Source organism: Perca flavescens, chromosome 2 (assembly GCF_004354835.1).
Source record: "Perca flavescens isolate YP-PL-M2 chromosome 2, PFLA_1.0, whole genome shotgun sequence".
NCBI lineage: Eukaryota > Metazoa > Chordata > Actinopteri > Perciformes > Percidae > Perca > Perca flavescens.
Genome location: NC_041332.1, coordinates 27,973,553 through 27,999,681, shown reverse-complemented (window position 1 = coordinate 27,999,681; position 26,129 = coordinate 27,973,553). Strand labels below are relative to the sequence as shown.

The window sequence follows — 26,129 nt, the reverse complement described above, 5'->3', positions numbered from 1 at the left end:
CTGAGCTCAGCTCAGTGCTTTGGCCCTGTGAGGGACAAAAAGAAGAGGTACAAGCTACATGCTAGTACAGTGAGTAACTACGGTCAACCCAGACATTAGAGCAGTCATATGGCAGATGGGGTCATGTGTAATTGTTTTCAATTCATCAAGCCATAAAAACATAGAATTACAGTGCGCCTATCCTAATCAACCATCACTGATTATATTCAACACTAATCACTAACAACTCACTTGTGCGCAATGTTAACTAAACTGCAACATCAATATCAATATTTCCTATGTGCAATTGTTTGTATTGTGTGAATTAAACAGTTCACTCTCTGTAGTTATTATGTTTAGCTTTTTTCTGTTTACTGCCTTTATTTTATTTTATTTTTTACTGTTGTACTTATTTTTCATATCTTGCATTTATCTTAATATTTTGACACAGGGCCTCTCTACAAGACTAGTCCACTGATATCCTATCATAATATAACACTATGAAAGGAGCCCTTCTGCATAATAAGATTTATTTGATGCTTTATGTACATTTGGCTGATAATACTTCTGCACCTTTACTTACAGTAAGTAACTGAACTATTTTTTAGACTGGTATTTCTACTTTTACTGAAGTAAAGGATATGAGTACAAGGCCCTCATTTTGAATTAAAGTAGGCCTAAATCATTATATACAACAACATTCAATGTTAATATTATTCTAATTATATATACTAAAATAGCACTGACAGAGTAGCCTACTGTACTTTTCTTATTGATATAATTATTTTGCTGATACAACTGTACTTCAATTATTATTATTATGTATTATTTTTCCATCACTGCCTTTGTATTATTTTTCACACCGTGAACTGAATGAAATTGTTTTTTGTATTAGTGTATGAAATTTCACACTCACAGTATAATCAATGACTTTCTTGCCCTTTAAACAAGTGAACTCTACTGATCAGCCACGTATCGCCACGTCTGCGCGCATGCGTAGTGCCACACTCACATTTGTGTTCCGGGGTCGATTAGTCAGTGTACACAATCATCATTGTGGACCTTTTTTTCTTTTCTATTCACATAGTTGTTCACGGATCACTGAGGGGGAAGTGTGAGGTTTCTTTTTTTTGTTTTTAGAAGGAGAGACGCTTTGAATACGGCACCGAGAGGACGTTTATAAAGATGAACTTCTTAAGAGGAGTGATGGGTGGGCAGGCAGCCGGGCCGCAGCCGTCCGGAGCGGAGACGGTAGGAAACCAGCCCGGCTAGCTGCGGCTAACTGCAGCTAGCTAACATTTTCACCACTGTTTACCTGACAAACTGAGACCACACACGTCAGCAATAAAGCGTGTGTTTGTACACTGAGGGTTAATTTATTTCTCTAAAAAAACACCCAGTATGACATGTTGAGAGGCTGGGCCCTCCCTAAATCAGAACAACGAGCTAGTTTAGGAGGCTAATTAGCTAATGTAGCATATCTGTCAGCCTGCAGCAGGGCTGTCTGACATATGTGCTGGTTTCTCTACGTGCAGCTGTGATGAATGGGAACATGGAGGAAAGAAAACAGGCAATAATGAATACGAGGACTATCAGCTGTCAGTCCCTTAATCAACATCGTCCTACAATGTCTTTATTTTCAAAGAACCTCCAACAATACAGAAGCTAAATACATTCACATCCAGTATAAAGGGTTGAATTAAAGGCAATTAGTACCACATACAAATAGGCCGCCTTCTTGCTATGCATGTAGCTATGTCATGTAGGTCTGCAAAAAACGTTTACTTTCATTATCGATTAATCTGCTGATTGTCTTCTTTCGCTTGTCTTCATAATTGGTTAGTCCATAAAATAGTGACCATTTCATATCACGGTCCAAGGTGACATCTTCAAGGTGCTTGTGTTGTTCAGCACCCAAACATATTCAATTTCTAGCGGTATGAAGTAAAGTATCAAATCATCACAGGGTGTAATCCCAGTATGAAACAATCAGCATCTTGACATAGGCCTATAGCAGCATTTGACAGGCATGCAGAGCATTGTAGGCATTGCCGAGCATTATAGCCACATAATCAGATCTTTATCGGTAGACATTCCTGTTTTGGCTGTTTAGATAGGCTGCGTGTTCCAACTGCAGAATGCACAATACATTTCATCGAGAAACGTTTACGTCAGTGCTGTCTTTCCCAGTACTAGTTTTTAAAGAGTAACTAAACATTAATCCCAGAAGAATCCCTCTTTTTTTTTTTTTTTTTTTTTTTTTTTTCTTCTAAGTAAGTAAATCATATTTACAGTAAATATACTGTATTATAAATGTATTCTTGTCCCCTACATCTACGGTATAGTGTTCATTGCGATTGAAAATTCCTTGCCCTTTTCTAGAACAAAAGAAGTTATTCTGTCCTCTAGACCAGTGTTTCCTAACCTTTTTGGCTCTTTAAATTAAAACAATTGTGACATATGTTACTGATTGAATATCTCTGCTGGTTGTGACCATGCTAACCAAAGAAGATTTTTTTTTCCCCTTTCCAATAATTAACAAAGATTAGAGCAAAGTATTAAAACATATGCATTTCTTTTCAATCTCAGATGGAAAAAAAAAACACAAACAACTATAAGGGAACATACCGTCTACTGATCTGCAAAATGCCCTGCCTTATAAAGACATGAATACAGATTTCTTCTCTTGATCGTGTATTAGGCAGAAGTGCAAGCAAAATAAATAATGATTCCTCTATTGACAGATCCAGAAGCTATGTGACCGAGTAGCCTCTTCGACACTCCTAGAAGACCGCAGAGATGCTGTCCGGGCTCTTAAGTCCCTCTCTAAGGTACAGTAAAGTATAAAGATAAAGTTATTGGAAACGGGTGCAGTAGACATACAGTCGGTTGCCAGTTTATATGGTACACCTAGCTAAATGTAATGCAGTCTAATACAACAGTCCTTCAATAAATACTACCGTCATGAAGTTAATAATGTTCTGTTTTTGTTTTAGAGAGGTGTTTATTGAACTTTATAATCATTTTGGAGTCTGGTGTGGTTCCGCTGAATTGTGTTGGGTTTTACGGAGTGTTTTCAATATTTAGTTTTACTGTCATTGATATGGGGTGAACAATATACTAAAAACACCTCAGTATAGAAAGCAGTTTGAATAAAAACTGAACATTATAACCTTATAAAAATGTATTGCAGGACTGTTGTATTTGACTGCATTACTTTTTATCTAGGTAGATATTTTTATGAACTGGCAACTGATGGGGTTTATGTTAAGTCACATTCTTCTTCTGTATTAACATGTTTTAATATACAGGGGTAGCTGTCAGCAAAGGAGAAAATAGCAGTTGAATTAAATCCCTGTAGCGCTGTATTAATGTCATGTAAATGTATCTTTTCTCTCCGGTCATGGATAAAGCTCTCATTTGTCAAAATCTGATTAAAATGATCTGATCATTAACATAGACCTCTCCAAAGCCACCTCTCAGTTCTGTTCATGGACAGTTTTGTTACTGGCTGCCACATCAACCATGAGTAAGGAGTTTATCAGGCATGAATAAGGGGTTTAGGATGCACAGGGTTGCACATTAACACACAGCGGTGTCAGTGCTGTGCAGAAACACGGACACGGATGTGTAGACTTCCTCTATTTCCTAAGAAATGCAATACAAAGTTCATAATTGTTATTTTTCTTTGTCCACATAGATTACAATTCCTTTATTTTTAAAACCGTCTTGTCCTGACAGTGGATCACTGATCTTATGAGTATTAGAATACCACTGTTGGTTTATAAAGCGTTAATTGGTTTAGGGCCAAAAAACATGCTGCAAAGTTATGAACTGTCCAGACCTCTGTGCAAGCTGTACACATGCAGAAGCAGCATTACATTTTCATGCACCACATATTAGGAACAAACTTTCAGAAAACAGTTATTTCAAGTCATGTTTTCTGTTTTTACAGCTCCTTTTATTCAATTAAAATTGAAACCATTGATACCATGCTGATTCAGTAGCTGCACTCTAACAGTTATTCTTCTGTTTCATCAATTAAAACCTTTTTTTTTGTTTATCTTATTCTTATTCTTCAAAATCGTATTTGTGTCTTTTATATCACATTGTGTTTCTTCTTTTATATCGTATATACAACACTTCTACTTGACTTGTTGAAAGGTACTTTACAAATAAACTCGCCTTCCCTATTATCTTTTATAGAAATATCGCATGGAAGTTGGCACACAGGCGATGGATCACTTGATTAACATACTGCAAACTGACAGGTGTGTTGATAAAGTATTTTTGTGTTTTTGTTTGGTCAGGTTGTCCTAAAAAGAGCATTGTGTGTGTTTGTTTGACTCAAGTTTTGTTAACATTAAAACTTGTGTTTTGTTAACACTCTGCTTCTTCCTGCTACTTGAACAGGTCTGACTCTGAAATCCTTGGCTATGCTTTGGACACACTGTACAACATCATCTGCAATGATGAGGAGGAAGAGCAAGGTATTAAACACATTATTATTAGAACCTTAAATTGGTTATCGTTTGAAGATAATTCCTCCTAATTGTGTGGCTGCTGTAATCAGTGACTGAGCCTTTGTTTTGTTTGCATGTGTGTGAGTTCAGTTCAACTGGACATCAGGGAATTTGCATTTCCCTCTTCTGTACACTGATAGCCTAATGACTGTTTTATGTAAAGATTCTCATCTCTCTTTTCTCTTCCATGTTTTAACCCTACAGATGAATCCGAAGGTAAAACTCTTTGACTGTGCATGACCCCCCCCCCCCCCACCCCACGCACTCCTCCCATGCCACCCCCCCCAATCACCAGCTGCGCCTACAAATCATACATTGTTCTTGGTTGGGTTGTTAAAAAAGACCACATTAATAGTCTTGCAGTACACAGATTATTAATAGCTGATACAATTCAAGGCTGTGTGTTGGTTGTCACATCTTTACAAGAATCAGTCAGCTGATTCTTCAGAGTGGTTGAAATGAATGCTAGCTGTTGGGTGAGGCTTAAAACTTCCTCTTCCCGCCTGTTGCCCTCGCAGACGCAGTAACCCCTACCCCTGCCTCAGGGAAGAATAAGAATGTTTCCATGCCTGGTCAGTACTGAAACCGAGATATCTCTGCCATAAATAGTACTGCTATTTAACTAACTACACTAAAATGTTCCGGCACTGGTAAACTGAATGGAAGTTGTTTGGGTGGTAACAAGAATGCTTCACTAATACCATCACATCCTCGAACCTCTGTCTCTCATTTCTCATTGCTCCTTTGTTATCTTCACATTCAAATACCGGGTTGTTTTTGCACTGTGTGTTGAAATTATACTGTATACTTTTTAGAATCCGTTAACCCAAATAAAAAAAAAAATCATATTTCCTCCCCTTTACTTTAGGAGTAACTAGCTTTTTGTTTTTGTATCTAGCTCTATTTTTGGTCTCAACCATCTGCCTCTTCAGCTCTAGTTTAGCTAAACTGTCAAGATGTGTGCCAGAAAACCAAAACAATGAGCTAAAAGAAGCAAAAAGGTTCTGTAGACAATTCTGTGTATTCATCACAACAAATGGCCCCTATTACATTACTTATTTGATCCATTGTTAATATAAAGATATGTATTATTAGCCTATATAGCTATGGTAGCTAGTGTCTTTTTGGCGGCATTGAGCAAAAATTCCATTTGAACCTTTCAGCAGTTTGTTATTCAAGTGGTCTGACAGAAAACTAGACTTCTACAACTCCGCTTGGCTTGGTTGTCAGTCACAGGTCATTTCAGAGACAGAGAGCGTTCCTATTGGCTGTTCTACACATGCAGACAGAGAGGGGAGAGGGAGAGCTGCAGGAAGAGGTCTCCCTGTTTTTTTTTCTGCTTTCTACCTACTGCAGCTTTAATGTAATTTTCCAATGCGACAACATTGTTTTGGGTTGGAAGCAGACATTGTAGAGATGGATATATCAAAATGTGGATAAATACATCTAAAACTATCAGCTTTGCTAGATACTGTTTAAGTACCTTTTTTAAATGATGGTGAGATTACGAGGTGAGTATACACTTGCTCTCAGTGCAGTAGTGTTGGTAACCAGCGTGTCACACTGAAGCTCTCAGCCCATCCCACATTAAATGTTTATTCCATGTATACACAGTAACCCTACTGAGCTCACCCTGTTCACCCTCCCATCCAGCTGTCCCCTCATCTGTTTGACACCCTTTTATTTTCCCCAGAAGGCGTGTTCACAAGTATCACCCTGAGCTTGGCACATTTTTTGAATGTATTTTGATATTTCATGTAAAGTCATTATTCAATAGCAGAAAGCCACCAGCGATAAAGACTGGTAAGAAAGATTTGAGAAGTTGCAGATTATTAATTATTATCGCCGTCTAACTCAGGCTGATTGCTGTGAACTAACCAACTGGTCCCCTCACTAGACTTATGACTCCTCATGTAGCATTTATTGGAGACGTCACTTACTTCAGCTTTCATTCTCCTTCCCAGATGAGGCTGCCCAGAAGCAGGCAGATGACCTGGGTGCCCAGTTTACAGAACAGTTCGTTCAGGACCCTGAGCATGTGACTCTGATTCTCGCTCTGTTGGAGGTACTGAACTGTTTCTGCTCCAGTGGCAAGACGTCTGTGTTATTATATTTGTCTAAACAACTGCCTGACGTTCTTAAGCATTGATGTGATGTGATTTTTTTTTTTTTTAGGAGTTTGACTTCCATGTACGTTGGCCCGGGGTAAAGCTGCTGACTGCTCTCCTGAAGAACCAGTGTGTCCAGGTTCAGGGTATCATTCTGGTCAGCCCAATGGGTGCGTGTGTCCTCTCCACATCTGATCCAAACTTGGATTTTACTAACTCTCCGTTTTATATCAACATTTCTGCATGCCTTTACTGAGGGCACCTGTTAGCTTTGTCAATATTTCCTTGTTTTAAATTAACCAGTATTTTACAGTTTTTATTTATGATACCATCTGCAGGTGTTTCCAGATTGATGGACTTATTGGCAGACTCTAGAGAAGTAATCCGCAACGACGTGAGTAATTGTCCCTGTTGCGCCGTCCAGACCCGCTTTAGCTCTGTGTGAAAAAATGCAGCCCAAACAAAAAAGTTCTATGATAGGTAACATCATCTGGCATTATTACTTTGTAACATGAATGTTGTATTTCTGCCGATTACCTCACAATCGTTGCAACGAAAGATGAAATAATTGCAGCCGTGATAACTTTACAGAGTTGTAAAATCTTGTGTCAAGAGTGTTATAAACTGTGCAGTGTTTCTGCACTGAGAAGCCTCCAAATTCACAGATTTGGTACTCAAACTGGACTTCGTAGTATTTCCTGTCTCGCAGCATAGATACCTTAACGCAGAGCTGATTTTGGTCTGAACGCTCACTAAGTTTGTTTAACACAGTTCTTTTTGTCAGATGCGTGACGACCTGTTTTTTGCTTCCAACAGGGCTTGCTGTTGCTTCAACAGCTGACCAAAAGCAATGCTGCCATTCAGAAAATTGTGGCATTTGAAAACGCATTTGAGCGTCTTCTAGATATCATCACAGAAGAGGGCAGCAGCGATGGAGGTAAAAGGATTTTCAATGCAGAAAGCTTTAAATGCGATCTAGTTTCTTGATTTTCTGTAATTACGATGGTAAGATCATTGTTTTTCTTGTGAGATATGTCCTAATGCACATCCTTTTTTCCTCTGTGCAGGTATTGTGGTCGAGGACTGTTTGCTGCTGCTGGTAAACCTGCTAAAGAACAACAGCTCCAATCAGAATTTCTTCAAGGAGGGCTCCTACATTCAGAGAATGAAGCCCTGGTTTGAGGTCGGTGACGATAACTCTGGCTGGTCTGCGCAGAAGGTCACCAACCTTCACCTCATGCTGCAGGTAAGTGTTGCTTTAACCTATTTACACATTAAACAAGCAGAACAATGGGATCTTGTTTTGCTATAAACTTGATGACAATGTTCGGTTCCCAGTTGGTGCGAGTCATGGTGTCTCCAGTGAACTCTCCTGGAGCTACAGCCAGCTGTCAGAAGTCCATGTACCAGTGTGGTCTGCTGCAGCAGCTGTGCACCATCCTCATGGCCACCGGTGTGCCTGCTGACATCCTCACTGAGGTAATGACACAACGTACGACCCAGCACAGAGAAGAATAATTGCTTAAGGCTGATTTATGCTTCTGCGTTAAATAGACGCTGTGGGTACGTACGTAGGTACGCGGAGATACCGTCCATACGCCGGACCCTACGCTGTAGCCTGATGTGCACCTCTCAAAAAACGTAACTACACGTCGCTCTGCCGTGGCTCGGTAGCGTTGCATTTCCCTCTACTCGTTTCCGGGTTCTTCTTCTCCATAAACAACATGAAATCAAGGAGAGGGTTAACTTTTCCTGCTACAGATTTACGACAATGGTCAGAAAGCACAGGGGAGACACTTTGTTTCTCTCACTATGACTCTACACCACACACTCCCCACACACACACACACATACACGTGCTATTCTCTTAAAGAGATTGACACACACTAATGCACAAGTATAAACTTACATAGGATACGGCGAAAAGCTCTGCGTGGAGCCTCCGCTGAACCATAAATCAGCCTTTACTCAGACGGCTTGGCTCCTTTTTTGAGACCTACTGCATTCAAGCTTGTGATCTGGCCCCTTTCTTTCAGACCATCAACACTGTATCAGAAGTCATCCGGGGCTCACAGGTAAACCAAGACTACTTTGCATCTGTCAACGCTCCTTCAAACCCACCAAGGTAAGACGCACCCAATGAGCCAAGACATTAAATCACCCATATCCATCTGATAGTCAACTGACCTAACTTTCTCTCTGATCTCTCTTGTTCGTCTCTCCATAGACCGGCCATCGTGGTGCTGCTCATGTCCATGGTGAATGAGAGACAACCGTTTGTCCTTCGCTGTGCAGTCCTCTACTGTTTCCAGTGTTTCCTGTACAAAAACCAGAAAGGACAGGGGGAGATTGTGGCTACGCTGCTGCCCTCCACCATTGATGGTCAGTTACACCGAGATGAGTGTACCTTTTTAAGTGGAGTTTGAAGACATTGTGTTTTCCTCGTATAGACAGTTTCCTCCTATAGAGATCGCTAATTTTATGAAGGCATCGTCTTAAATCAATTTTTAACAGCTTCCCAGAGCAACATTAAAGTTTGATTACTACTAAAAATGTTCCCTCAGTGTAAAACGTATAAGAAATTCTTTAAGCTTCCTATTTCCACTTTAAACAAGAGAAGGTCCCATTGTAGAATATTGACATCTTCGCTTTACAACAATTGAACCTATACAATTTGTTTTTGTAGTTATGCTTTGGGTTCAACATGTTTAAAACACTGACAGGCTGATATATAATAACTAAATGCATTGTATGAAATAGCAGCACTTGTGGGTGTAGGAGAAGCATCTTGCCCTCAGATAATGGCTAAAAATAAATTGTCCTGTCACTGACAAATCCAGTAAATTCATCAGCATTGTTTTTTGTTTTTTCATTATGTTTATTGGTGGGAAAATATTATACATACATACATACATACATACATATATGGTATTTTAGCTTTTGAGGTACAATACATTTATTATATTATTATCTTGTTTGTTTGGACTTCTTCTAAAAGTTATGATGTTATTGTACAGTGGTTGTTGTTTGCACAATGCACATTACAACACCTAAAGATGGATGGACTGCTGTTTATTCTGCCTTCAGCTTTATTTATCTATTTACAATAATTTCTTTACTGACTTGCTCACTTTTTTCCGCAGCCAATTCCATCTCAGCGGGCCAGCTGCTGTGTGGAGGTCTGTTCTCAGTAGACTCTCTGTCCAACTGGTGTGCTGCTGTGGCCTTGGCTCACGCCCTCCAAGATAACCTCACCCAGAAGGAGCAGCTGCTGAGGGTCCAACTGGCCACCAGCCTGGGAAAGCCCCCCGTCTCCCTGCTGCAGCAGTGCACCAACATCCTCTCCCAGGTAGGACCATAACAGTGGCACTTAGCTGCTTGAATAAAGAAGATGCTAACAGGTTATGTGTGTCTGGGTAGGAAGGGTTTTTGGCAAATAAAGGTTAATACTGAAGTGTCAACAACAGTGAATAGAACAGTGTCACGTTATTGTGGTTTTGCAGGGAGATAAGATCGTCCGGCGGGTAAGTAACTTTTGTCTGTGTGTGTGTGTGTGTGTGTGTGTGTGTGTGTGTGTGCGTGCTGTGAGTTTTTGGGCACCATCTATGCTGGTTATTTTGGCTTGGTATCTGTAGTAGAGGTCTTGTTGGCCCATGTGTTGGGGGATCTTCGCTCTAACTCTTTACTACCTCTCTTTCGTCCCTAACTTATGGCTATGACCCTGTTCTTCCTCATTAGTGTGGCACACAGGTGCACTTGTCCCCACAGATTTAAAAGCTCTCGTTGCTCTCAATGTGTTCACTAGTGGGGAATTACACAAGTAGACAGCCAAGAGAGGTTCAGAGAAAAGTGACACAGCAGCTTTTTTGTGGGTTTCGTCATTCTAACACCTGCTTTGAGCTGTGACTTTGGTTCGTTTGGTGTGCTGCAAGCCCTTATCTGTCTGTTCAGCAAGTGTGCCTCAGCAGCTTTTGGGCCTTTTCCTGTCCGAGAGAGAGATCTGCACTCTTGTTTGTCTGGTTCTCTTATCCAGGGAAGGGTTAAACTTTAGGGCAACTGGTCTTGGTTAAAGGTGCTCCGAAAGACATTTCTTCTTCATTCGAGAGAGCACCTTTAACCAAGTCCAGTTACCCTAAAGTTTAACCCTTCCCTGGATAACTAGGACCTGAATGACTGAGAACTTTCACAGACATCTGGTTCTCTTACTTACATGTACCTGCTTACAAATGGCCAGTTCAGGTGCCAAAAGATTTTATACTTTATACTAGCCTGGATGCCAGCCGAACTTAGCCCCGCCCACAACATTCAAGGTTGGGAAGTTAGGTCTGGACTTGATCCATTGTGGAGCAACTATGCTCGAACCAGAGCTGTTGGGACCAATCAAATTGTCAGGGCGGGCTTTATGCGACGATGGACGGATGATCAACAGTAACGTAATCAACCACGTCACCAAAGATCGCTTGGGTTGACTTCGTTTACAACAAAGATGGCTGCCGCTGGAGAATTGAGATGTGTAGATTCCGCCATCGTGTCTGTTATAGAAGATATCGACAGCGCATTCATTTTAAAAGAGGAACAGAGAACCACACCCGTCCTCTGCCTTTGCTCTGTCAAAGCCTGCCTTTGACTTGCAGCTTCTGTGACGTCTGTCTCCGTTGCTCTGATTGGTTGTAGGTCTATCTAGTTGAGTGCAGAGGCATTTTCTTTCCTGGTTCGGTTGAAACACGCCCCATAATCACAGCCCAATGGAGCAGTATCAGACTCATATTCTGACTAGAATCTGAGTATGACAACGTCAGGCTAACTTTATACTGTACATTTAAATTTCACTGTGCCGAGCGGTATTAGAATTGATGTAGCTTCAGGAGAAGTCCAGGATTATATTCTACTGTGGCAGTAAAGGAGCTGAACCTGACGATAAAGCCCTCAACTATGTTCTTTTAACTTGGCATAACGACTGGAAGGAATGAGATTGGGGACAGGGTGAGGATCTCGAACATCCAGAAGCAGCCAGGAATACAACTCCTGCTTCTTTATGTGGAAAGGAGACAGCGGAGATAGTTCAGACATCTGAACAGGTTGCCTGTGGAGGTATTCCAGTCACATCCAACTGGGAGGAGACCAGTTGGACCAATGCATACATTCTTATTGCTCCCACCCCTACGAGCCCCCAAGCTGACAATAATGTGGTTAGTTAGCTTTGAGAGTTAAAGGTTACATGTTGATGTTAAACTCATTGTAATGGTGGTTTTCAGTTTGAAGGAAGGGATGTGCCTTTATTCTTCTTACTTGAGTCTTCGATTTTAGTCAGGCTGTTTTAACCACAAAACGCATAGAGAAGCAGAGTATATGTTTTTGTTGTTACAGAAGCCAATGTTTGTTCAATTAATACTTGTGGTATATTTTCCTGTCTTTTTGTTTTCCTCTTCATTTTGCATAACGTCATATTTGGAGACTAAATCTGAAAAGGTGATTTCGTAAGTTTTTGTAGTATGTAATGCTGATAAGTTTTTACCAGAGACTGTATATAAAGATGGATGACATGTCTCCACTTCTCCCACTGTACAAAAGTAAAGCCACAATATCCCGGATATGTTTGCTGCCATCTTGTAATTTTGGAGCCAGAGTCTGCACAGTAGTAATCGGGCAGTTGAGCTGCGGTATCAAAGTCCCACCCATGCACCCGCTCGACAACAGTGAATAGGGGCAGGATTTATGACAGCTAGCCACCAGGGGGCGATCCAAATGTTTTGGCTTCACTTACAGTCTGCATCAACCCCTGGTTTTTACCCGCACCTTGCTCCTCATTACTCTTACCAAAGAATTTATAATATAAGAAGTTCCACTCCCTCGTTACTTCCGGCTTCTGAACTGGTTGCAGTTCCACCAGAGTTCCATACAGGGGGCGCTCACAGGCCAGTGCAGAATGAATGGGACTCTATGGAGCTATACCCCTCTAAACCCACTTTTCTCAGGATATAATTTTTTGTCTAGTAATTTGAATGTTGCATTCAAAAGGGGAGGCTAAGAAAATACACACTGCTGTGTGTTAGATTTTTTTAAAGTGGCTATTTTGCTTTACGGCAAGCTCTGAGTCGCTTCCTTTGTTCTCTCGAGGCATCGACAACACAGCTGACAGGTTAGGCTCTCCCTGTCAACATACGTGCTAGAAAGAGGTTTGCTAATGTTTTTAAGACCACACCAAAATATTCACTCTGATATTCAGGTTCTGCTTCGGATGCCGTCAAGCGGGATCTCCGATCGTAATCAGTCCTTCACTGACCAATCAGCATTCATTAGCAGAATGCTAGCGTGTTATGGGCTACAACGACTCACCCTGTAAGAAATCAAAAGGACATAAGTACTCGTTCATTCAACTTTCGACCTATAACCCATGTTGAACTTGCAAAAACTACAATCAAATCTGAGGTTTCTCAACGACAATCGGGCGAAAGAGACACATTTAGCCGTCTAGCTCCATAGAGTCCCATTCATTTTGCACTGGACCGCGATCACCCCCAGTGGAACTCTGGTGGAACTACAACCAAAATCCGGTACAATGGGGCTGGATAGGGAGTGGAACGGCTTTCCGTAGACCGGCTTTGCTCTTACTCAATTTTGGCATTTCTGTACAGGAAAGAGGTCTGCTCTTCTTAAAGCATGGGGTGCATTAAGCAGGGCTCGACATTAAGGCTTGTCCGCGACAAGTGGATTTTTTGTAGGGCAAGTGGAATAGAAATTTACTTGTCCCACTGGACAAGTTAAAACTCAAACAAAATAAAATGCCATGTTAGTTCACCTTATGTGCCACTCATTACGTCTATGTTACCGATTTGAAACGATAAATTTTTCCGCCCGCAATCCCGGGCAGCGGACCCAGCGGTAGTCGGTCAGCGGGCCGGTAACGTTAGACCCAGCCCGCTGTTCAGCTCGTTCTCTGTAAGCGATGCAGCATGAAAGCACGGCGAACCTGCCGGTGTTAGTTAGCTAATGTTAGCTTGCTAACTCTGCCTTAACGTTACCACATCGTAGACAGATAACGATAGACCCGGTGCTAATACGGCACCGGTGCCTTAATGACCGTTATCTACCGGACCGAATTGCAACGCAGATTTCGGTGCCACTGAAATGCCAGCGCTTCTCTCTGATGCTCCGAAAACTGACGAGGGAACCTAAACATCGCCGCATGTCACGCTAGTTAACATTACACTTGGCAGCAGGTAATGTTAGCATACCGTTAACTAGCAGCTAGAGTAAACACGGTTAAAATGCTGACAGCTAAACGGTGTAAAAGTGTGTCTGTCTGTATTTCACTGGAGAGGAACGTATGACGATGTAGATAGCTGCTGTTGTCGGAAAAACACAGATGTTGCGTTCACTTTTTTTTTTTTTTTTTGTGTCTTTTTGAAACAAATAAATAAATAACATGCTGATTAAATATCAGGTAATAATCAACTGTAAAGTAGCTACAGCTTTTAAAGGATCTCTAAATCAGCCTCTGCTGGGTAGAAATTAGTGAAATTGTATAAAAAAAAAAAAATAGTTCAAGTTTAAATCACCACTATGTCTGGTCAAAATATTGACTTAGTATCTCAGAATATAAACTAAGAATCTCAAAGTAATGAGAAAATGTAAAATATTGCTTTAGAATCTCAATATATTGACTTATCTTAAAATATTGACTTAGTATCTCAATATATTGACTTATCCCAAAATATTGACTTAGTATCTCAATATACTGATTTAGTAACTCAGAATATTGACTAAGAATCTCAAACCAATGAGAACATTTAAAATATTGACTTACAATCTTAATAAATTGACTCAACATCTCAAAGTATCGACTTAGTATCTCAATATATTGACTTAGTAACTTAGAATATTGACTGGGAATCTGAAAGTAATGACAAACTTTAAAATACTGACTTAGAATCTCAAGATATTAACTTCTGCACACCGGCGTGCAACATATTACTTTGTACTATGAAGACTGGAGATCCTTTTTTCTTGTTGAATGGGAAATCTATTGTTGGGACACGTTTGTTTCTACTGTTTCAACTGAATTTTATTAATGCTGATAGTGTTTGGATGCTTTCAACGGTTTGTTCGAATTCTGTATTAGCAAAACAATTTTTTTTTATAAAATGATGACTCTTTACCCGGACAAGTGACTTTTGTGCATGGACAAGTGAAACGTAAATGTACTTGTCCGAAGGACAAGTGCCTCAAAAAGTTAATGTCAAGCCCTGCATTAAGTGTTTGCACCAATTTATTAGCAGCGTTAAGCTACAGTGTAGAGTTTACAGATTGTAATCGCCTCTGCTCTATGTTTTAATGTGTATTGATTTTCATCTTCCCTTCCAACTCCATGAAAATCATGCTTTTGTTTTTTGCAGCTGATTGGAGATAAATTATTCTGCACAATTACTTACTGACCCAAGTAATTAGAAGCTGAAGCTGAGCTGACTTTTGTAAAAAGGAAAGAATATCCATGTTGAGGTCTGTTGCAGATCTGAAACCTCTCACCTGTTTCTTAAAGCTGTTTTCATGGAAATGCATGGTCATTTTTATATCACCTCTTTATTATTAGTCCCTTTTTTATTCTTAAAAAGCACATTTATCCTTCTCTGCCCTCCTTTCTTTTAAATAGTTGTCCCTGGTATATTTCCACTTCCATCTGCATTCTTCCACTTACAACACAGGATAAAAAGGAAGCAAAAAACTTCACAGCGTTGGGTGCTTTTCCGCTCTGAGTTGGAAGTTTTTTTTCAACTCAAGGCATTCAGGGCACCCCTGCAAAAACAAGAGGCGCAAACTAATTTAAAATTGTATACTTGATTGCTGGAAATAAAGATACAGTTTTTAGGGACTTTCTTAATACACGATAACTAACCTTGTTGAATTTAATGAATGTATTAATTTTGACTGTGTCGTTTTTTGTTTGCGATAACTTTATTAACTACTAATGGTTGATGTGATTGAAGTGTTCCCAATTAAGCGTTGGGTTTATTTTAATCAAGTGCACGTCCGGATGGAAAGACATGAAATGTGCCAACAAAATGAATGCTTGTTTTAAAGGTCCCATGACATGGTGCTCTTTAGATGCTTTTATATAGACCTTAGTGGTCCCCTAATACTGTATCTGAAGTCTCTTTCCCGAAATTCAGCCTTGGTGCAGGGTGGAGGTGTGGCCTTGACCAGCTGCCACTTTGCCCGTTTGAAAGCGGGCAAAAGCAGAGAAAGGGGAGGTAACCTTGCTCCTTATGACCTCATAAGGAGCAGGATTCCAGATTGGCCCATCTGAGCTTTCATTTTCTCAAAGGCTGAGCAGGATACCCAGGGCTCGGTTTACACCTATCGCCATTTCTAGCCACTGGGGGACCATAGGCAGGCTGGGGGAATGCATATTAATGTTAAAAAAAACTCATCAAGTGAAATTTTAATGCCATGGGACCTTTAACACTAACTCATATTCAAGCACTTTTGTTGCCCTTTTATCAGCCCAGTTTTTAATTCATTTTTTTTCCTGTTTGAATTTAATAGATCAGCAATCATTTTGTTGGATTTCTTTTGCAAATTATAACTTGCTCTTTTAAAGAAATGACCAGAACTGTTGCTTAACTAATGTCACAATCTGGACTTAATCGAAAAGTCTATAACCAGATTCACATTCTAATTAATTTAAATATTTGTTGGAATTCTGATCCAGGTTATGATGGTGTGCCTTAATGTACATATTAAACATCTGGTTCTCCATTGTCTAAACTCATATGTTTTAATATCTCTAGAATATTACATAGTTGGACTTTTGTCAGCTGTTTTTATTGTCATTCAAGAAGCACATGTTCACATTTCTTTTCTTTTTTTCTCTGCAGGGCAGTAAAGTGCAGACCAGGGTGGGCCTCCTCATGCTGCTGTGTACATGGATCAACAACTGTCCAATCGCTGTCACTCACTTCCTACACAATCAGGAAAACGTTCCCTTTGTATCCTTGAAGCAGCTTGCAAGCCATCCACAAATTGAATTGCAATAAATGTATTTAGTCTTAGATTTGTTAACAAACTGGATTGAGTATTTATCATTTTTAACTTTAACTTTATAACCTTTAAGGAATTCAGTTAAATCTTCTCATTCAGATTGACAGCTACAGTATGTACTATATATCATTGTATTCTACTTCCAGGTTAAACAAAATAGTGTGTTTGAGTCTAAAACTGACGTTGAATGAATCCTTGACTCGGTGTAACTGATGCAGCTGACAGCACAGATCTCCGAGAACTTGGGAGAGGATGAAAGGCTGGTGCAGGGACTGTGTGCGCTGCTTCTCGGCATCTGCATCTATTACAACGACAACTCGCTGGAAAACTACACCAAGTAAGTGTCAACACACACACACACACACACACACACACACACACACACACACCTTGAAAATATCTATGTAAACATATTTACATGACCTGCTAGTCTTATGAGTCTGAAACCTCAGTTCACACCCCATCATACCCCTGCATATTATAACCAGTATTGGTTTATTTTTTGTTGAGTTGAAGTTATTGAGTGTTGTTATTGTTATTTGGCGCTGAATTTGGACTAACTGGAGCTTTATTGTGGGAACACAGTTTCTCCATGTGATGTGTCGATATACAGATACAGTATGATAATCATAGAAATATCCCTCAATAAGTACTCAAGTTTTTCCAGAATTGTACATAAGTTAGCCAAAGTTATCCAAATGCCCCAACCCGATGAAGTGAAGGAAAGATCAGAATAATCATGTCGACACAGAGTCGGTTAAAGCGTAGTATCCTGTTTTAAGACCTGCCATGTTGTCTCTTTCCTCCTTTTAGAGAAAAGCTAAAGCAGCTCATTGAGAAGCGGATTGGAAAGGAAAACTTTGTAGAGAAACTGGGCTTTATCACCAAACATGAGCTGTACTCGCGGGCGGCTCAGAAGCCCCAGCCTGTCTTTCCGTCTCCGGAGCAGATGCTGTTCGACCACGAGTTCACCAAGCTGGTCAAAGAACTGGAGGGTCAGTCAAAGTGAATTCTCCACATCCAGTGATGATTAATTCATCATGGCAGTTGCAAAGTTAAATGGTGTCTACTAAGTATTTCTCCCGCTACTCCACACAGGCGTGATCACCAAGGCGGTTCACAAATCCAGTGAGGATGAGAAGAAGGAAGAGGAGGTGAAGAAGACATTAGAACAACATGACAACATTGTAACTCAGTATAAAGAGCTGATCAGAGAACAGGTACTGATGTATTTTGCATTGTTTTTCATGTATGCATATTTGATGTTATTTATGTTTGATGCACTTTCCTGTTGACTGTATGCTGTGTTGAATATAAGACACACAGCACACATACAGAATATACAAGAAATAATAAATGGGATATAATACAAGGAACTATTCAAAAATACAAAGGAAAGAATGTACAAACGTATACAAGTGCAGAATAACAATGTAAAACCTACTTAAATAGTATTTATTTTGATTGTGCAATCCTCAGGATGCTCAGATCCAGGAGCTGAAGGAGCAGGTAGCATCCATGTCGTCTCAGAACGAACAGATGCAGACTACAGTCACCCAGCAGCTGGCCCAGATCCAGCAGCACAAGGATCAGTACAACATCCTCAAGCTCAAATTAGGTGGGTTCACCTCATTGGTTGACTGGTAGGAGATGTTTGTGTCTGGTTTTGTTAGTTGAATGAACAATAAGCACATTTTAATCCTATCCTAAAGTGATTTTGGAAAAGTTAAATGTCTTTAATTAATTTTCCGTGTGATTTAATTATTAACTTTTAACAACTCTGGTCTTGTTTTCATATATTTGGCCACCATCCCTGTTGATTATAACATTTTACTGCTTCATTGCTGCGATATGAGGCAACAGTGATACGCAGTGACATCGCAAGATACAGTTTTACAACAGTGTGTGCACAGGCCAACAACATGCACAATCAGAGAGGTTCAGAGAGGGAGTAGTTCAACTAATTTTGGGAAATCCACTTAATCGCTTTCTTTCACATACATGTGAAAAGGGCAGTTTGTGGTTTTTAAAGGAGTTATGTAGCAATTTCTTGGTAAACAAAGGGGAAGGTGTAGTGATCGCATGGAGTCTTGTCACCTCAGTAAGGTTGTAGATTTTAGTACCACCCTACCTGTACAGAAACACATACTGTACTAAAACCTATGCCCCCCAACCATGTAATCTGGAAATCCTTGCAAAGGCTTGAGACGCTGCACAGAAGTACTCGTGGATGGATAAACTGTTGTTGTTAGTCAAGAAATAGTTACATCATGTAGCTCCTCTGAGAAAAAAAAAAGTATGTATTAAACAAACGAGATGCAACCTATTCATTTGTGAGTTTTACAGGTACTGGTAAATGTATATTTGAACGTAGGACAGGGCCAGACTAACCAGCTTCCAGTCTTTATGCTAAGCTAACAACATCCCAACTCTAGCGCTTGATGCACAGACACGAGAGTGGTATCGTTCTTCTCATCTAACTCATTATGTCATATCACTTATTCAGAAGTGAAAATTAAAATGGATGCACCAGAATTGTCCATCAGACTGGTTCAGTGCAGGTAAATGCTATGTACATGGACAACTACAATAAATACTGTAGCTCAGACTTTAACCAGGGAGGAACAATAACAACCAGATGTTAAAAATAGACAGTTTGAGAAGTAATTTTCTTTTTTCTTCTTCTTTTTTTGAACATGTCTGATGGCTTATGTGTATTCATTGTTTCTTTGTATAATTGCTTAATGGAGCAGAGTCCACAATGCCTTATCTAAAGAATTTTAAATAGTGAGTAAAATGTTATCATAACTGCATAGGATAATGGCTAATAACTATGTAAGTAAAACCCAGGCTGTAAACAGACTTGCCTCTAAAGAGACTAACTAAAAGACTAACTGAAACAATCTAAACTCTTCCGATAATATGATAATTGACTGTACTCTGATAAATAGTCCAGGCTGTTATATTAGTCAATATGTCTTTCATCAGTTCTTTTCTTAAACTCCTGAATATCGAAATCCATATCATCTTAAAAAATAATCCAGTATCGCTCTGGCTGTATTTACAGTAGCTGGTTTTGTGTTGTGTACATGTGTGCATTATACAAAAATCAGAAAAGTCAACATTTATATCTCGTTTTCACATTTGTGTGCGTATGTGTTTACACTTCAGGTAAGGAGAACCAGAATCAGTCTAACAGCCAGGGAGACAGCTCTCAGGTGAACGGACTGCAGACGGAGGAGCTCACACAGCTCAGAGAGGAGGTGGAGGAGCTCCGCAAGCAGCACACACTCCTTCAGACACAACTCCACGACAAAGATGCACTCATCAACACCCTGGTTAGTAAATGTCTACCTACTGCGTGCGTGCAAGAGACATCACCCCCTCCAGACACAACTCTGTGACTCCCTGGGGAACGTTTCCCAAACAGCAACCGTGGTCACTGTACACAGAACATGATTGATAATTGAAACAGCTGACATTATTACACAAACTGGTGTTTAGTTTTCTTTGGTCAGATCCATGCGTAACATATAAACAGCAGATAGACTTTGGATAATAAATGACACTGAACTTCAAACCACACCTTCACTATCGTGGAAACAGCCAGACAACATTACAGTAAATGGATACCAACTACAGTTTTTCTGGCGAACTAAAATGACTTAAAACAACAAATAAATTCTTACAACAGAAATTCCAACAACTTGAGAAACACTTCCCTGGGGACTTAGAGTTGGTGTGCTTGTTGGTAAGACAAACCGAATTAGAGCTGCACTTGGTCGATCCACAAAAAATGAATAGGTAACTATTCTCGGTTATCGATTTTTATTTATTTAAGTTTCTTTTTAAGCAAAAACTCCAAACATCTCCAAGTTTCGGCTTCTTCAATTAGATGATTTGCCTCCTTTCTTCACCTTTTTATCATTTTAAATTGAACATCTTTGTGTTTGGGCTGTTGTTCTGACAAAACAAGACATTTGAAGACATCACCTTCGGCTCTGGAGAAACTCTGATGGATGCTTTTTATTTTTTTTACAGTTTTCTGACATTATATAGACGAGGAATATGAAAATAATCTGCAGATTAATTGATTGATGAAAATAGTCATTAGTTTCAGCCCTATTCTAAATATAATTCTACAATTAGAACTGGATGTAGAGTTTTACTTTAATCCTGTCATAGTGAAAATGACATTATAGTGTGTCACTAATGTATTTTGCTTTCTCTGTATGTAACTGTAGAGGTCAGAGACAGCAGAAGGTTCAGCAGGAGGATCAGACAACACAGAACTGCTCAAGGTGGGATTCATCACTAATACACTCTCCCTTTAAGAATGTGGAACTGACCTTTGTTTTTCAGTGAATGTATGCGTAAGGGTCGAAGCTGGCGTTATTCTATATTTCTCTTTTTGTCACCAAATCCTATGAAAAGACGAAAACCAACATCATTGGTCTGCCTGTTAATTAGGGCTGCACAATGAATCACAATGTTATCAAAATTGCAAAGGGGGCGCAATATTTGTTAAAGGCAAAATATATGTCAAACCATTCAGATTTAATATTGTGGTGCTGCAGAGACGTTCTGGCCTACCAATGGTATCCTACAGACTAAATAAACAAATCTTTGCTTGGTACAGATCCTCCCAAAAATCACACTATAATCATTTCATTTTTTATATTTTAATATTTTTCAAGGAAAATGAGAATAATGATACAAAAATGATTGTTCCCTCTAATATCGTCAATCAAATCACAATTGCAATATCAGTCAAAGATAATTGCAATTAGATATTTTCCTGATGTCGTGCAGCCCTACTGTTAATTCTTTTGGACTTCCCTGCCCTCTGTCACTTTGCCCCAGCCTGTTTGTTCCCAGAATATCACCAGACTTAACCCTACAAAACTTCAATGGAAAGCAGTTTGTTTGTTTGACTCTCTTTGTTGCAGGAGCTGGAGTCCCAGTCGGCAGAAATCAACCAGATGAAGACAGAGAGACAAGAGCTGCTCAGAAGAGCTGAAGCTGGGGTAAATATCATGCAAATATGACATTTTGTGCCAAATATATCACATTATATCTTGACAGATGCTAAATGAATCAACCTGCCACTGGTTTCTCTCAGTCCTCGGACGCAGTCTCCAGCAGTGACGGCTCATTTGACGCTGCCAAGATGGCAGAAGTGGAGAGCAGACTCGCAGCACAGACGACTGAGACAGAGAGACTCAAGGTGTGTAGAATAAGTGTTCAACAAGATGTGTGTATGACTGTAAAGCATCACTTCACTTCACCCTGATTTGTTTCAACTATTTAAACACCAGTTGGCTCCGACCTCTTTGAAATGATTTATTTTATATTATTTTATTATTATTTATCAGATGTTTGTGGTTTTTCCTGGGTTCCCATCATTTTCTATTCAACATCTACACCTTTTTCCCTCCTGTCTCTCTGTCCTCTCCATATTCTTCGTTGGTTCAGGAGGAAACAAAGAGCTTGTCAGCGAGCCGGGCGGAACTGGAGCAGCAGTTGGCTTCAGCCACCAGCACGGTGGCCATCCTGCAGACAGAGCAGGCCAAGCTGCAAACGGAGGTGCAAGAGTCCAAGAAGGAGCAGGACGACCTGCTGATGCTGCTGGCAGACCAGGACCAGAAGATCCACAGCCTCAAGCAGAAACTCAAAGACCTGGGAGAGACGGTAGACAATCAGTATTATCATTTTCATTAAATTCCTCAGGAGTTTTAACTCATCATCTTATATGAATGAATGAATGAATGAATGAATAATGTTTAATATTGTGTCATGCGCAAAAAAAAGTAGGCCCAGCTCAAACGGGCTAACAAGACACCATTATTCATAGCAAGGGGCCAGATACCACAATAGCAACATAAATTAAACAAATAAACATCCTTGTCTTTTTTGCCATGCTTTAGAGACAAAAGTTGCCAACAACCACTCTATTTGGCCATCATCAGTGCACCAGAACAGTTCAGCATTTTGAACAGACATTTCATGTAAGATGGGTGTTCTTAACTCATCATAATAAGGACAATACAAAAGGAAATGGGATTAATTCTCAACTTCTCCTAATTCACATAGTTCGCACAACCTTTTGTGTGCTGAAAAGCTTTACTGCTGTGAAACCTCACTCATCTAAACTTTTGGAGAATGGAGTTAAAATAGACACAGACCGATTAATGTGCGAAAGGAAAACTATGACAGAAAGTTTTTGTTGACAATCTTTTTTCTATGATGACGCCAACACTTAAACTAAATAATAGCTAAGCTATGAGAACAGTAAATATGACTAAATAAATTACAATATTCACCAATAAATCAAATAGTGCCAGCTCTAGACTCAGAAAGCTTAAAAAAAACTATTTTTTTAAATGCAAAGCAAAAATGAGACTAAAATGTTTTTGTTGACTAACAGTGGATTCCAACTAACAGTCTAATGACTAAAATGTGACTGAAACTCATATTCTAGCTCCAAGACTAAGTCAATCAAATCGGCTTGTGTGGTGATTAATGATTCTACAGTCCGTCAGTCCGCAGCCCTCCGGAGCAGATACGCAGAGCTTCTATTTTTGACGGACGGAGAGCTCCGCAACAATTCAGCACACGGCAGATAGTGCGGGACAGGAAGTCGAGCACAGAAACAAAATAAATATCCGGTTAATTTTCAAAATAAAATACACCGTGCTCACGGCGGATCATATTTCCCTGCACTACACCTTGAAAACACAGCACAGAGCTGTTTCCCCTCTACTCCTCTGGATGGAAACAAACTGTTGTTGGTTTTGTGGTTCTATTCTACGTGAATTCGAATCCTGGGTCCTTGTGACTACAGCTGTCAGTCATGGCCGCAGCCGTTCCGCAACAAATCCGGACCCGGTGGGTATTGACTGACGGCGGAGCACGCAGCAGACACGCAGCGGAGCCGGTCCGCAGCCGTTACGCATCCAGTGGAAATCTTGCAGATTATATTGTCTCAACTTTGTTCTTTACAGAACAATCACATGTTTATTAAGCTAGTATCTACCTTCTGGCGTTGTCTTTATATAAAAGATCTGTAATGTCTTTTATGTTTTTCCACCTCTAAGATGAATCTCTCGTCGTCCATGCTGTTGTAGAGGAGACATATGCCCGGCTGTCTGAACAGCACGCGGCTCGCGGGAAAATAGACCAGGCTTGTATCTTCAGCGGAGCACCGATTCCCACACGCTTCTGGGATGCGCCGTGGCGCGGTTGGTGAAATATCAACCATTGACTTGAATAGCTGCGATTGCTCGCGGGGGCGCTGCAAGCTCTAACCTGTTAACATGGGAGCTGAGATAAAAACGGACGCGCCACACAGCTGACGCGCTCACAACACGCAGCCAGTGTGCTATGAGGCCTATGTCTATCTGATGTCCAGCGTGTTGTCCTCCGTATCTGCTCATTCATTTATTCAACTAGCCTTCCAAGCTTTTAATAATCTTAAGCTCTGCTCCCAGTGAACTGTGGTGGTAGTTTTTGGTAGCACAGATGTCCTGAGTAGTAAGCTTTACAACTTCAAAGATATGCATGGATGTGTCCTGACCACTCAGCTGTGTTTTGTGTGTTTGCTTTAGTTAGACTTTAGTGACACTTTCCTTTCAGGTGGACGATGAAGACGACCTCGACGCCAGGGACCAGACAGACGACGATTTCGAGGAGGATGAAGACGAGGACTAGAGGAAAAACACTGAAAGAAAACATAAGGAGAGATGGGAATATTTGTCTGCCCACAGGCAAGAAAAAAAAAACTTGACTGAGAAACTGAAGAAGAGGACTAATCTATTGATACAGTTTCTCTCTCCAGCTGCCATGCTATCTTCACGTTACTTTACCTTCTTGTCACGTCACACGTACATGTTAGTTATTTTGTCATTTTTCCAAGGATTCAGTTTTTTAGCGGCAGCGAAAAGATTCAAACATGTCAGTGCATTCATCTCTGCTACTTTTAACCATCAGTTTGTGATGGATTTTACCAGTCTTGTGTTTATTGTAATGTATTGTCATATAGTTTGTAATCACAAGAAAAACACTAGGTTGATATTGACTCACAAGTCATCTGGAAAATTTAGAAAGGAATATTTGAAATGTGGCAGCAATGCAAATGTAAACCGATTTGATATTATTCTCATTTTATCATAAAGACAACGAACAATGCACCTACAGCATCAGCATCCCCTGCATGTGTCACTGTGCTGCACCCTGAATTCATCTTCACACCCCAATCAGTTCGAAGTTCAGTGATACAGTATTTTACCACTCAAGTTGTTCCATTTCACTTTGACGACACAAAGTGAAATGGAACAACTGACTGACCGCTCTACAATATGCTGCAAAACACTGACAGAAAACATGTAAAGACAAAAAAGATATTTTTGCAACTTTTTGTCCAGTACTCTGGCATCCAGCTTCTGTATATTGTGTAACTTATCAGTTTATGAGCCACATTGAAATGAATAAAGAATCTATCAGTCTGTATGCCTGAATAGAGGGATAATTGTAGATAAATAAATTTTACTAAATCCACAATTAGACTAGAGAATTTTTTTCTTTTCGGGATTATTTAAGCTGAATATAGGTATGGATAACTTTCAATATATTTCTGGCAGTCATGTCTTGGTTACATAATGTTTATGAATTTTTTAGGATGTGACAGTAACAGAAAGATACTTTTTTGATAGCTTTTTTGATGATTTCTGCAAAACCCTTTTTGATTATATAACAAAATAAGCTAAACTTTTCAAATGTATGTGTTTAACATGTTTACACAAACAGGCATACATGAATGTTTCAGGAAACTATACAATATAGTTGGATTTAACCCTCTATGCCCCCAAATTTCCAAAAGGCCTCAAAATCTTCTAAGCCAAGTCAATTTAACCTGAAGGGAGGCCATTAGAGGCAATCTTAAACAATACGTGTCTGGCTCCATTTGTCATAAAAAGTTCCTCTGAGAAAACAAATTTTGCACATGTGGAGACTGCATCAACAAACCCACAACTGTGTTTATGAAGACATGTCTGTTTGTTTTACACTTAACAAGCCAGGCAACTTGTCCAAGCAGTTCAACTATTTGACCACCGAGCCTCTGGGTTAAGAGGAGGCGTAGTTACGTAGTTCACACTTGGTTTTGGAAAACCACGCCTAAAAGCCCTGAAAGCAGTCTGAAGACTTGTGTAGAAAAACATCTTGTCTGCCACGTTTCCACACAGCCCTGCCCAGATGACAAGCACCCTGCTGGATCGCCACTCCTTCAGCCAGCCACACTATAGATCCTTCCATCGTAAATGTATTATTCACCTGGTTATTATCTGATGCAGTGTCCAAATATAGCGAGCACTTTGACAAGCAAAGGACTGTCTATGATCACAAACGTGACATGGAGGTTTTCTAGAGAGGAGGTGAAAAGTTCCTGACAAACCAGAAATGAGGAAACCTCTTTACATACAGC

At 40.0% G+C, this 26,129-nt stretch overlaps 1 protein-coding gene across 5 annotated transcripts; it reads left to right on the top strand.

Moving 5' to 3' along the window:
- The first annotated feature begins 961 nt into the window (after positions 1–961).
- uso1 (USO1 vesicle transport factor) lies at positions 962–25,207 on the top strand. Of its 5 annotated transcripts, XM_028604126.1 has the most exons (27): positions 962–1,230; positions 2,724–2,810; positions 4,186–4,250; positions 4,393–4,469; positions 4,707–4,718; positions 5,021–5,074; positions 6,467–6,567; positions 6,678–6,780; positions 6,949–7,004; positions 7,427–7,547; positions 7,678–7,856; positions 7,949–8,089; positions 8,647–8,735; positions 8,838–8,992; positions 9,754–9,959; positions 10,114–10,134; positions 16,486–16,596; positions 16,867–16,985; positions 17,462–17,643; positions 17,747–17,868; positions 18,128–18,266; positions 19,820–19,986; positions 20,893–20,949; positions 21,598–21,675; positions 21,771–21,875; positions 22,124–22,339; positions 24,284–25,207. In XM_028604126.1, exons 1-27 carry the CDS (start codon positions 1,165–1,167, stop codon positions 24,356–24,358), a joined length of 2,904 nt encoding a protein of 967 aa, XP_028459927.1. In that variant the 5' UTR covers positions 962–1,164; the 3' UTR covers positions 24,359–25,207. The 5 variants fall into 5 exon arrangements, with proteins under 5 accessions (XP_028459927.1, XP_028459943.1, XP_028459936.1 ...); XM_028604142.1 differs by lacking the exon at positions 5,021–5,074; XM_028604135.1 differs by lacking the exon at positions 10,114–10,134.
- The last annotated feature ends 922 nt before the right edge of the window (positions 25,208–26,129 follow it).

Excerpts from the sequence above, each read along its gene's own strand:
- uso1 (XM_028604126.1), top strand. The coding sequence starts at position 1,165 with ATGAACTTCTTAAGAGGAGTGATGGGTGGGCAGGCAGCCGGGCCGCAG. Across the intron at positions 8,993-9,753 it reads GCTGCCCTCCACCATTGATG|CCAATTCCATCTCAGCGGGC; the intron begins GTCAGTTACACC and ends TTTTTTCCGCAG. Across the intron at positions 19,987-20,892 it reads ATGCACTCATCAACACCCTG|AGGTCAGAGACAGCAGAAGG; the intron begins GTTAGTAAATGT and ends ATGTAACTGTAG.